The sequence below is a fragment of the Opisthocomus hoazin genome, chromosome 2 (genome assembly GCF_030867145.1).
Source record: "Opisthocomus hoazin isolate bOpiHoa1 chromosome 2, bOpiHoa1.hap1, whole genome shotgun sequence".
Classification (NCBI taxonomy): Eukaryota; Metazoa; Chordata; class Aves; order Opisthocomiformes; family Opisthocomidae; genus Opisthocomus; species Opisthocomus hoazin.
Genome location: NC_134415.1, coordinates 131647280 through 131659873, shown reverse-complemented (window position 1 = coordinate 131659873; position 12594 = coordinate 131647280). Strand labels below are relative to the sequence as shown.

Sequence of the window (12594 nt, the reverse complement as noted above, 5' to 3'; positions counted from 1 at the left end):
CCAGAGCAGGGGGCACAGCACCGCAGCCAGGCGGGGCTGGAATATCTCCAGAGAAGGAGACTCCACAGCCCCTCTGGGCAGCCTGTTCCAGGGCTCCGGCACCCTCAGAGGGAAGAAGTTCTTCCTCGGGTTCAGCTGGAGCTTCCTGTGCCTCAGTTTGTGCCCATTGCCCCTTGTCCTGTCACTGGGCACCACTGGAAAGAGCTTGGCCCCATCCTCCTGACCCCCACCCTTCAGATATTTGTAGGCATTTATAAGGTCCCCTCGCAGCCTTCTCTTCTTCAGGCTGAACAAGCCCCTTTGGCCCTGCCAGCTTTGGTTTGGGTTGTTCAGAAGAGTTCATCTGGTTCCTCTAGAACAGGGCCAATCATCAGAACGCAGTTAAGTGGGAAAAATACTGGTTTCTTGGGATTGCCTTGATCGTGAAGTAGATGATTCAAGGCCAGGTTGGATGGAGCTCTGAGCACCCTGGGCTGGTGGAAGATGTCCCTGCTGATGGCAGGGGGGTTGGAACCAGATGATCTTCAAGGTCCCTTCCAACCCAGACCATTCTCTGATTCTGTGAGTGCTGTTATGAGTGTGCCAGGCTTTCAGAAGCTCGGGTGGCATCAGTGGCCGTTACCTGAGGTTTGGACTGTGTTTTGGTCCGTGAGCCATGTGAAGAAAAGCTGACAGTAGCTCAGGGAAGGAAGCTTAGTGTGAGAATCCCCAGGACATCGGACGTCCAGAAGCTCAGGCTCTACCAAAGTCATGGTGAAGCTCATGCTTTGGGAGCCTTTTACAGATGTGTTAGACACGTCCTGCTTGGAAAGAGAACTTTTCGTTTTGCTGGTGAGGCCCGCAGCAGCTTGTGCCGTCCCTCCTCACTGGATGGTTTTGTAGACATGATGCCCTCTGCTTGCTGCTAGAATCACAGAATCACAGAATAGTAGGGGTTGGCAGGGACCTCTGTGGGTCATCTAGTCCAACCCCCCTGCCCAAGCAGGGTCACCTACAGCAGGCTGCACAGGACCTTGTCCAGGCGGGGCTGGAATATCTCCAGAGAAGGAGACTCCACAACCTCCCTGGGCAGCCTGTTCCAGTGCTCCGTCACCCTCAGAGGGAAGAAGTTCTTCCTCATGTTCAGACGGAACTTCCTGTGCCTCAGTTTGTGCCCATTGCCCCTTGTCCTGTCACTGGGCACCACTGAAAAGAGCTTGGCCCCATCCTCCTGACACCCACCCTTCAGATATTTATAAGCATAAAGGCACCACCATGCCGCTCTAAGGAAACAGGAGGTGGCATTTCACGGCAGGAGACCTCCACGTGCCCTCCTGCGAGGCTGCTGCCAACAAGCCGTGCCTCGTCCTGCTGTTTTCAAATGCACCTCTGGGCTCCCCGGGTTGCAGACAGATAAGGTGGCCGTCTGCCAGAGCAGTGCTGGGGGAGGTGGAGATGTCATTAAGGAGGAACTCGCTGCGGTTGGCGGGGTGCAGACTGGAGACTGGGTGGGGAGTCCTGGCGTGAGTCTGCAGAGGCGGGGTGTTACACATCTCGGAGAGGCTCTGCTTGATGCTCCGCAAGCGAGTGATTGAGCAGAGTCTGATCTGCCCACACGCCCGTGTCAGGCAGCTGGGCTGCGGTCGCTAGCTGCCATCACCAGGTCTTGGATCCCATCGTTCTGCGGAGCTGGGGACAGAGGACAAGTATGTCCTGGAAAGCAAAGTCCTGGGTGACCCAGTTTCACGTGCTGTTGTGGAACAGCTCTGCCGTCGCGTCTCGCAAAGCTACCATCTCAGTGTCACTCTTTGGGTTGTGTAGGTGCCTTTTGACCATGAGCCAGCAGCGTGCCCTGGGTGCCAAGAAGGCCAATGGGATCCTGGGGTGCATGAGGAGGAGTGTGGGCAGCAGGGCGAGGGAGGTTCTCCTCCCCCTCTACTCTGCCCTGGGGAGGCCCCATCTGCAGTGCTGTGTCCAGTGCTGGGCTCCCCAGTTCAAGAAAGATGAGGAGCTACTGGAGAGAGTCCAGTGCAGGGCTGCGAGGATGAGGAGGGGACTGGAGCATCTCTCCTACGAGGAGAGGCTGAGGGAGCTGGGCTTGTTCAGCCTGGAGAAGAGAAGGCTGCGAGGGGACCTTCGAAATGCCTCTAAATATCTGCAGGGTGGGGGTCAGGAGGACGGGGCCAGACTCTTTGCAGTGGTGCCCAGCGACAGGACAAGGGGCAATGGGCACAAACTGAAGCCTGGGAAGTTCCAGCTGAACCCGAGGAAGAACTTCTTCCCTCTGAGGGTGCCGGAGCCCTGGCCCAAGCTGCCCAGAGGGGCTGTGGAGTCTCCTTCTCTGGAGATATTCCAGCCCCGCCTGGCCGCGGTGCTGTGCCCCCTGCTCTGGGTGACCCTGCTTGGGCAGGGGGTTGGGCTGGGTGACCCACAGAGGGCCCTGCCAACCCCTGCCATTCTGTGATTCTGTTGTCTTGGCGAGCTGCCCGTCCGTGTTGCTGTCCCTCTTGTGCCCAAATAAACCCATGGAACGTACGTACTGAGCTGTCCTGACTTGGGTCTCTCTGATCTCTGCAGCTCCTGATCACCAGCACGTTCCCAACGGAGTGTGGGTGATTGTGGGTCTCCTCAACTTCATTGCCTATACGTTAGGTAAGACTTCACCTGGTTGATGGCGGGGTTTGTGTCTCTGACCTGTTCATGCTGCGGCTGCGTGTCGTCTTATCTCTGAGCCCGTTGAGCAATCTTTGATTCCAGGTTCTACCATTTGCTGCTGGGTCTGCTGGAGCAGTTCTGCGAGCTGCTTTGCAAAGTGGACAGAAGGAAGGTGTCCCAGAGCAGCTGATGTGAAAGGAGAGTGCTGGAACTGACTTTGAGACGAATTGTGACCTTCTGTTTTTGGTCTGCTTTAAATAAATATAATCTCCTCGGACTTTAGTGTGCTTTTCAGCCTCAAGTGGAGCAGGGACTGGGAAGTGCCCTCTCCATTAGAGGATGGAGGTGGCAAACGCCGCTGTTCCCTGGCTGCACGCTTTGTCAGCTGCAAACCGGCCCATTGCTTTGCATGGAGGTGCCCAGCAAAACTCCTCGTTTCTCCTTCTTCTCTTCCCAGATGGTGTTGACGGGAAACAGGCTCGGCGGACCAACTCCAGCACGCCCCTGGGAGAGCTCTTTGATCACGGCCTGGACAGCTGGGCCTGCGTGTACTTTGTCGTGACAGTCTACTCCACCTTTGGGCGAGGCTCCACGGGTGTCAGTGTCTTCGTTCTCTACCTCCTCTTATGGGTGGTCTTGTTCTCGTTCATCCTCTCCCACTGGGAGAAGTACAACACGGGGATCCTCTTCCTGCCCTGGGGATATGACATCAGCCAGGTGGTGAGTACGCGCCGCGCTTGGCTTCAGCAGAAGCTCCATAAACTACGTGTCCAGAGCCTTGTAAATCCATCGCTGCGATGCTCTGTGGAGGTGGGTCTCTCCAGACGTGGTGGAGGAGGAGAGCTCGCCAGGACGGCCTGCGTGACTTCGAGCTTTAATTGCTTTAATGAGCCGGGGTCACGTGGCACTGGAGTTCGACTGCTCAGAACCGTTCAATCCAAGGAGGTTTGTGCGGTGTGGTTTTTATTTTGTGCTGAGTAGCTTTTCTAGATGGACTCTCCACAAAGAAACGAGGCTTGGGGAATGGATGTGGCCCTGTGTTTCCTCTGCCCGCTTTCTGCTGCCCTAAATCGCTCAGTCACCTAAATCATTGCTCTAATTAGTTTCCAGGGTACGTTCAGGTGTAGAAGTTCTAGCAGGGTGCGTGCCAAAACGTTGCAGAGTAACTAACTGGGGTGTGAATAAATGCTTACAAATATCTGAAGGGTGGGTGTCAGGAGGATGGGGCCAAGCTCTTTTCAGTGGTGCCCAGCGACAGGACAAGGGGCAATGGGCAGAAACTGAGGCGCAGGAAGTTTCGTCTGAACCCGAGGAAGAACTTCTTCCCTCTGAGGGTGCCGGAGCCCTGGCCCAGGCTGCCCAGGGAGGTTGTGGAGTCTCCTTCTCTGGAGATATTCCAGCCCCGCCTGGACAAGGTCCTGTGCAGCCTGCTGTAGGTGACCCTGCTTGGGCAGGAGGGTTGGACTGGGTGACCCACAGAGGGCCCTGCCAACCCCTACTATTCTGTGATTCTGTGAATCGCTGTGCCTAGAGCAGAGGTTCCTGGGGAGGTGCCCCCCTGGTGAGGCTGATGATGGTGGACCCTTTGGTGCGTTGCCATGTCCATCTCTCATAAGGACTTCTCTGCAGGAAGCTCGCTCTGAAGAGCCCGTCAGAACTGGGAGTGAGCTGTGGGTGGTGGGACTTGGCTTTGCTGCTGGTGGCTCTTCTTCCCGGCCGGGCTGCAGCCCTGGGGCACTGCAGCACGCGGTGCTCCTCCGTCTTACGGCTTACCAGGCGCTGGGTGCAAAACGCGGTGCGGTGGAAGGAGAGCTCGACTGGTGCAGCTGCATTAATTGCAATAATCATCTCTGCTGGTAAAAGGAGACCGCACTGGGCCCCTCTGGCTGTACGCTGACCCCTTTCTCCTCAAGCATTGCTTGACCCTACTGATCTCTACCTGTTGCAGAAAGGCAGGAGGTGGAGGGCTAAGCTACCGTGCTTCCCCCAGCTTCAGGGTTATTAGTAAAACTGAAATAGCCCCTGTTAGCTTTTTCCCTCTAATTGCATCGCTGGATGGAGAAGAGAGTCCCCAGACAAACCCTCCAGGGTCGCCTCAACGTGTTGTACCAAACCTGTCGCTTGTGCTTCAAGCATCTCGCTGTGCCAGGGCATCTTTGCTCCTGCTGCGAGGAGCAGCTCCTGGTCGTGTTCTTCTCAGCAGCTCAGCTACTACACGGGTTAGACCTGGTCTCAGAACACGGGGTGTTTGTGGGGTTTTTTTTTTATTTTTCCCCTTCCCACCAGTGGGGAGCACTGAAGATGGTGCAGTTCAAAGCGTGCTTCTCAGGCTGCCTTTCCCGGCTCGGGTGCTGCCGGGTTTGCTCACGCCTGCTTGTCCTCTGCTTTCTTTCAGACCATTTCAATTGTCTACATAGTGACAGCCATTGTGGGAGTTGAGGCCTGGTATGCACCTTTCCTGTTTAATTTCTTATATAGAGACCTATTCACTACAATGATTATTGGTAAGAAACTCCATGTTGAAGCCTGTCTTTTAACCTCCACCTTTTTACTGAATTCCGTTGCCTTTATATGATAACGCTGTTCTCTTTGCTGTAATGAAAGCTCCTGTGGGCTGTTATGGAAGTGACTCATGGAGGGTGTTCTTGCAGCCTGCCCTTTCCCAGGGTGTAAAATGATTGTTGTCTTCTGCAGAGTTACTTTGGAGGAGGAGCCCCTTAGGCTCAGAGGGGACCTTCGAAATGCTTCTAAATATCTGCAGGGTGGGGGTCAGGAGGACGGGGCCAGACTCTTTCCAGTGGTGCCCAGCGACAGGACAAGGGACAACGGGCACAAACTGAAGCAGAGGAAGCTCCAGCTGAACCCGAGGAAGAACTTCTTCCCTCTGAGGGTGACGGAGCCCTGGCCCAGGCTGCCCAGAGGGGCTGTGGAGTCTCCTTCTCTGGAGATATTCCAGCCCCACCTGGACAAGGTCCTGTGCAGCCTGCTGTAGGTGACCCTGCTTGGGCAGGGGGTTGGGCTGGGTGACCCACAGAGGTCTCTTCCACCCCTACCATGCTGGGATTCTGTGATTCTGTGAGTTAACTCCAGTGTGCTTGGGTCTGTGCTGACCAAAAAGACAAGGAAGCGAAGCGCTGCACCCATGCCTCAGATACATTTCGTGTCAGTCCTGAGGGTGTAGGCGCACGCTGCTGCCCGGGGCATCGGCCCTGCTGCTCCCTGCCCGGGGCTAAGGGCTTCTGCAGGCAGAAACGAAGTGGTTCCTGGCCCGGAGCAGCATCGTGGGCAGAGAGAGCGGCTGAGGGTTCTGGCTGCTGCTTGGGGTCCGGTGTGCCAGGCTGCTGGGAGGCAGCTGGAGCCGAACATCAGCCTCTGGATGCTAAATAGGAGACTCCCTCTTGGGTGCTGAATGGGAGACTCCTTCGTGCCTGGGACATGTGAAAACACATCTCCTCCAAAGAGCTGGGGCTGCGGGCTGCGCCTTGCCCAGGGGAAGCGTGGTTTGTTTTCACAGAACCACTGAATCATTCAGGTTGGCAAAGACCTCTGAGATCACCAAGCCCAACCGTCACCCCAACACCCCCACGCCTGCTAAACCATGTCCCCAAGTGCCACAGCCACACGGTCTTTGAACCCTTCCAGGGATGGGGACTCCCCCACTGCCCTGGGCAGCCTGGGCCAAGGCCTGACCACTCTTGCAGGAAAGAAATTTTTCCTGATCTCCAATCTGAACCTCCCCTGACACAACTTGAGGCCGTTGCCTCTCGTCCCATCGCTGGTTACTGGGGAGAAGAGACCAACCCCCCCTCACTGCCCCCTCCTGTCAGGGAGCTGCAGAGAGCGATGAGGTCCCCCCTCAGCCTCCTCTTCTCCAGCCTGAGCAGCCCCAGCTCCCTCAGCCGCTCCCCATCAGACTTGTTCTCCAGACCCCTCCCCAGCCTCGCTGCCCTGCTCTGGCCACGCTCCAGCCCCTCCAGGTCCTTCTTAGAGTGAGGGGCCCAGAGCTGAGCCCAGCACTCGAGGTGCAGCCTCACCAGTGCCCAGCACAGGGGCACGATCACCTGTGTGTGTGGGTGCTGGGGGGCAGCGGGGACCACCTCCTCGGGCTCTTTGCAGAGCGGGCTCGGTTTGCTGCCTGCAGACCCCGAGCCCAAAGGCTGCGCCGGAGCCTGGGGCTGCTGCAGGGGGTGGTTATGGCCGTGGAGCTGGAGAAAAGCACGCTGGCTGTTTGGGGATCCCGCCCTCAACCCACCCACCTAAAAATGAAGTAAAAATGTAAATAAAATTAGAGAAAACCTCAGCCTTTCTCTCCAGTGGTCAGTCGCTGCAAAGGGGGAGTTGTGCAGGTGAAGCCTAGCAGGGGAGAGCTGTCTTTGCTTAATGAAATTCAGCTTATTATAAGTTCTTGCTTATCTTAATTTTTCTTAGCCTGTGTGCCTTTCTGTAGGGCTGGATTGTACCTACTTGATTTCAAATCGGTGTGTCTTGAGTTGTCACGTTAAATCTAACGCACTTGTCTTTACTGAATTTTTTGAGCTTTCCTTTGGCAGCTGTATAACTTAATGTATGCATAATAAATGCACTTTTCCTGTGTGAAAACAGAGCACGATGCCTACATTGGCTGGATTTGTGCAGTCACACAGGAGCCGGGTTATTAAAAGCAGGAATATTTACGGCTCTGTTAAAATACCTGGAGCTATGTAGACACGGAAGGAGCTGTGATAGACTCACGGGTTTGAGCGTAGCGGGTGGTGTTCCCTAGTGGGGTCTAAATTTTTTCAAGGTTATTTAGGCTCTTTCTCTCATTTCTCAAGTTATTTGACAACAACTGTTTTGCACAGTGGAAACTCAAAGCGCATGAGAAGTGGGAGAAACAGCAGACTGGCTTTATTATGGAGACTGAAAACTCTGTGTGCAGCCATGTCCCTTGTGGAGTTTGAACTCACCTCATGTCTCGTTAAAGACAGCATTATAATTAAACTTTGCAGCTGTTTAAAGCAGAATACTGGGCTCATTAATGCAACTCTAAAATTGAAATGTCTTTAATTCATAGCAGACCTTGTAATTACAGCTCTGGGACCGGCGTGCTGAGCACCTACTTCTAAACGTGCTGAGCTATTCTTGGTGCACCTCTGAGCTCTTTTGGTTGCAAGCAGCTTAAACCAGAGCCCAGCAGCCTGCCCGGTCGGGGGGTGCACGTGGTGGTCTCCCTCCGTCACAGGGCACTAACGTGGCTCTTTCTCTTCCAGCTTGCGCGCTCACCGTGACGCTGCCGATGAGCCTCTATAACTTCTACAAGTAAGTTCCTCTGTCCTGAAGTCTCCCTCCCCGCACTGGCACCTTTGCAACAGCCCCGAAGCCTCTTAGAACTTTTTTTTCCATAGTGGTTTTCAGACGACTGAATGCCTCTGCCACGCCAGAAGGTCCCAGTTTGCAGGGTGCGCTGGGAGGAGTGGGCTGGCAGCCTGCTGAGCAGGGTCGTGCAGGACGGCCCCCGGCTTTGGTAGGCTTGTCCCGTTGGTCACAGCAGAGAGCCAGCCAGCCAGGTGCTGCTGCAGGTTGGGAGGTTTTTGGGTTAGCGGTGAAGGTGTGCACCTCCCTCGTCTGCCCGTGGTTATGCTTTGGGCAGCAGAACAGCCGACGAGATTTTGCAGGTCCTGAAGGCAGGGACCACAGAATCACAGGATGGCAGGGGTGGGCAGGGCCCTCTGTGGGTCACCCAGCCCAACCCCCTGCCCAAGCAGGGTCACCCAGAGCAGGGGGCACAGCACCGCGGCCAGGCGGGGCTGGAATATCTCCAGAGAAGGAGACTCCCCAGCCCCTCTGGGCAGCCTGGGCCAGGGCTCCGGCACCCTCAGAGGGAAGAAGTTCTTCCTCGGGTTCAGCTGGAGCTTCCCAGGCTTCAGTTTGTGCCCATTGCCCCTTGTCCTGTCGCTGGGCACCACTGGAAAGAGTCTGGCCCCGTCCTCCTGACCCCCACCCTGCAGATATTTAGAGGCATTTTGAAGGTCCCCTCTCAGCCTTCTCTTCTCCAGGCTGAACAAGCCCAGCTCCCTCAGCCTCTCCTCGTAGGAGAGATGCTCCAGTCCCCTCCTCATCCTCGCAGCCCTCCGCTGGACTCTCTCCAGTAGCTCCTCATCTTTCTTGAACTGGGGAGCCCAGCACTGGACACAGCACTGCAGATGGGGCCTCCCCAGGGCAGAGCAGAGGGGGAGGAGAACCTCCCTCGCCCTGCTGCCCACACTCCTCCTCACGCACCCCAGGATCCCATTGGCCTTCTTGGCACCCAGGGCACGCTGCTGGCTCCTGGTCACCCTGTCGTCCCCCAGCACTCCCAGTCCCTCTCCGCAGAGCTGCTCTCCAGCAGGTCAGCCCCAGCCTGTACTGGTGCCTGGGGTTGTTCCTCCCCAGGTGCAGGACCCTGCCCTTGCCCTTGTTGAACCTCATCAGGTTCCTCTGTGCCCAACTCTCCAGCCTGTCCAGGTCTCGCTGGATGGCAGCACAGCCTGCCGGGGTACCCACCACTCCTCCCAGTTTGGTGTCATCAACAAACTGCCTGAGGGTACATTCTAACTCTTCATCCAAGGTATTTCTTAGCTGTGGTTCCAGGTATTTTCATGTCTTTGCTTGCCTTTCAGGGCTTATAAAAATAACACCTTGAAACACCACTCTGTGTATGAAATCATGCTGCCGCTGGTGTCCCCAGTGTTGCTGTTCCTGCTCTGCACCACCTGGATCTTCGTGTCCCCGACAGACATCCTGGAGGTCCATCCCAGGCTCTTCTACTTCATGGTTGGAACAGCCTTCGCTAACATTTCTGTAAGCAGCTTTTGCTTTACGCTCCCGTTTGTGCCCTGGGAAGCGTGGAGCCTGCCAGGACGCGTGGGACGCAGGAGGAGAAAGACCAGCTCAGATGTGAGAAGGGAGACGTGAAGATTAGCTGAGCAGCTTTTCCATTTTGCTGTGAATGAAAGAACAAACAGGAAAGCGGACAGGGTCTGGGGTCTGCGAATTTTGTGCTGCAGCTCTCTTTAGAAACTAGAGAATTAGTTAAATGGAGTGTTTTTACCCACACACGCATCCTCTGTGTTGTGAATAGCAAACTGCAAGCATGGAAGGAGTTCCTGCTTTATTTTTGGGGAGAAACTTAAAATGTGGGGAGCTAAATCCTTTGTAAAAATCTGATTTAGCTGCGTATTGCATCTGTGCTTGCTGGAGACCTGAACAGAGGCACCTGTACTCGTCACCTCAGACGTGTGGCCGAGCGGCTCTGTGTCGTGCCCCGGGTCCAGCAGCTCGCGCTGCTTCATGGCAGGATTTTCTGCTGATCGTGCAGATCGTGCTGGCGAGGCTCGGTGTCAGCTCAAGGGAACTCCTTTTTCTTTTAACCATGCCCTGGATGCCTGATTCCCTAATTACCTTCCTGCCCCACAGGGCTTTGCTCGGTGTGTCCTGCAGGAATTCTAATGCAAAGAAATATCCCGAGTGAGAAACTCGGGGGGGGAAACGGCGTGATGGCAACTGTAAGCGCAGACGTTTGGTGCGTGGACGTGTGTGACCGTGGGCAGCTCTGAGCTTCCAGAGCCGATACCGGGTGCGAGCTCCGACCGCTTTCTCTTCCCGCAGTGCCAGCTGATCGTCTGTCAGATGAGCAGCACGCGCTGCCAGCCTCTCAACTGGATGCTGCTCCCCATCGCGGCGGTGCTCGGCGTGGTGATGTCTGGGTTGGCGCCCGGCAGCGAAACGCTGCTCCTCTACGTGCTGACCGCTCTCCTCACCCTGGCGCACATCCACTACGGAGTGGTCGTGGTAGGTGGACTCAGCGCGTGGGCGTCGGGCTGGGCTGCCCATCTCCAACTGCAGCTCTTTGGGGCGGAGAATCACAGAATCACAGAATCACAGAATAGTAGGGGTTGGAAGGGACCTCTGTGGGTCATCTAGTCCAACCCCCCTGCCGAAGCAGGGTCACCTACAGCAGGCTGCACAGGACCTTGTCCAGGCAGGTCTTGAATATCTCCAGAGAAGGAGACTCCACAGCCTCCCTGGGCAGCCTGTTCCAGTGCTCCGTCACCCTCAGAGGGAAGAAGTTCTTCCTCATGTTCAGACGGAACTTCCTGTGCCTCAGTTTGTGCCCATTGCCCCTTGTCCTGTCACTGGGCACCATTGAAAAGAGCTTGGCCCCATCCTCCTGACACCCACCCTGCAGATATTTGTAGGCATTTATAAGGTCCCCTCGCAGCCTTCTCTCCTTCAGGCTGAACAAGCCCAGCTCCCTCAACCTCTCCTCGTAGGGGAGATGCTCCAGTCCCCTCACCATCCTTGTAGCCCTAATATTCTGCTCAGAAACAAGGATGCTGGTGGGAATGGCTCTCTGTGTCGTGCTGTCTGCGACCGTCTGAAAGCTGAGCTGGCTTTCTTGTGAGACACTTGCACGGGCTGCTGCTGGGTGACGGGGGGCTGTTGTACCAGGGATGAGTGTGAAACAGGGTGTCAGGAGGACGGGGCCAGACTCTTTCCAGGGGTGCCCAGCGACAGGACAAGGGGCAACGGGCACAAACTGAAGCCTGGGAAGTTCCAGCTGAACCCGAGGAAGAACTTCTTCCCTCTGAGGGTGACGGAGCCCTGGCCCAGGCTGCCCAGAGGGGCTGTGGAGTCTCCTTCTCTGGAGATATTCCAGACCCGCCTGGCCACGGTGCTGTGCCCCCTGCTCTGGGTGACCCTGCTTGGGCAGGGGGTTGGGCTGGGTGACCCACAGAGGTCCCTTCCAACCCCAAATATTCTGTGATTTTGTGATCTCTGCTGCTGTGTTTAACTCCTCCTGGCTGCAGCTGCAGATTAGTGACCACAGAATCACAGAATCCTTCAGGTTGGAAAAGACCTCTGAGATCACCAAGTCCAACCATCACCCCAACACCCCCACGCCTGCTAAACCCTGTCCCCAAGTGCCACAGCCACATGGTTTTTGAACCCCTCCAGGGATGGGGACTCCCCCACTGCCCTGGGCAGCCTGGGCCAATGCCTGACCACTCTCTCAGGGAAGAAATTTTCCCCAGTCTCCAACTTGAACCTCCCCTGACACAACTTGAGGCCGTTGCCTCTTGTCCTACTGCTGGTTACTGGGGAGCAGAGACCAACCCCCCCTCCCTGCCCCCTCCTGTCAGGGAGCTGCAGAGATCGATGAGGTCCCCCCTCAGCCTCCTCTTCTCCAGCCTGAGCAGCCCCAGCTCCCTCAGCCGCTCCCCATCAGACTTGTTCTCCAGCCCCCTCCCCAGCCTCGCTGCCCTGCTCTGGACACGCTCCAGCCCCTCCAGGTCCTTCTTGGAGTGAGGGGCCCAGAGCTGAGCACAGCACTCGAGCTGCAGCCTCAGTGCCCAGTACAGGGGCACGATCCCTGCCCCAGTCCTGCTGGCCACCCCATTGCTGGTACAAGCCAGGATGGCGTTGGCCTTCTTGGCCACCTGGGCACACTGCTGGCTCCTGCTCAGCCGGCTGTCGACCAGCACCCCCAGGGCCTTCTCCACCGGGCAGCTCTCCAGCCGCTCCTCCCCAAGCCTGTAGACCAGCTTAGAGGTAAGGCAGCATGGGTGACCTGCACCCGTGGGTGGTGGGAAGGGTGGCTCTGGGAGATGCCGAGAGCAGCAGATGCTGTGTCTGCGCGTCAGGCAGGAGTGCTTAATTTGGGACTCTTAGTGTGAACCTGTTGGAGCTGGTCCAGAATGTTGTGGGTCTGAGGTTGGACTTCTTGGAGTGGGGCCAGAGGAGGCCCCAGCAATGAAGCGAGGGCTGGAACCCCTCTGCTGGGAGGAGAGGCTGGGAGAGCTGGGGCTGCTCAGCCTGGGGAGGAGAAGGCTGCGGGGGGACCTTACTGTGGCCTTTCAGTACCTGAAGGGTCCTCCAAGAGAGCTGGAGAGGGGCTTGTGACAAGGGCAGGGGCTGATAGAACAAGGGGTGATGGTTTTA

At 56.5% G+C, this 12594-nt stretch overlaps 1 protein-coding gene across 2 annotated transcripts in view; it reads left to right on the top strand.

The window, feature by feature from the left end:
• Positions 1–12594, top strand: part of SELENOI (selenoprotein I) — a 49219-nt gene that overhangs the window by 28170 nt on the left and 8455 nt on the right. For both annotated transcript variants that reach the window (XM_075415118.1, XM_075415119.1), the window contains exons 4-9: positions 2557–2631; positions 3092–3354; positions 5030–5138; positions 7884–7932; positions 9273–9453; positions 10261–10443. In XM_075415118.1, coding sequence (XP_075271233.1) covers positions 2557–2631; positions 3092–3354; positions 5030–5138; positions 7884–7932; positions 9273–9453; positions 10261–10443 — 860 coding nt within the window. The remainder of the gene's footprint in view (positions 1–2556; positions 2632–3091; positions 3355–5029; positions 5139–7883; positions 7933–9272; positions 9454–10260; positions 10444–12594) is intronic.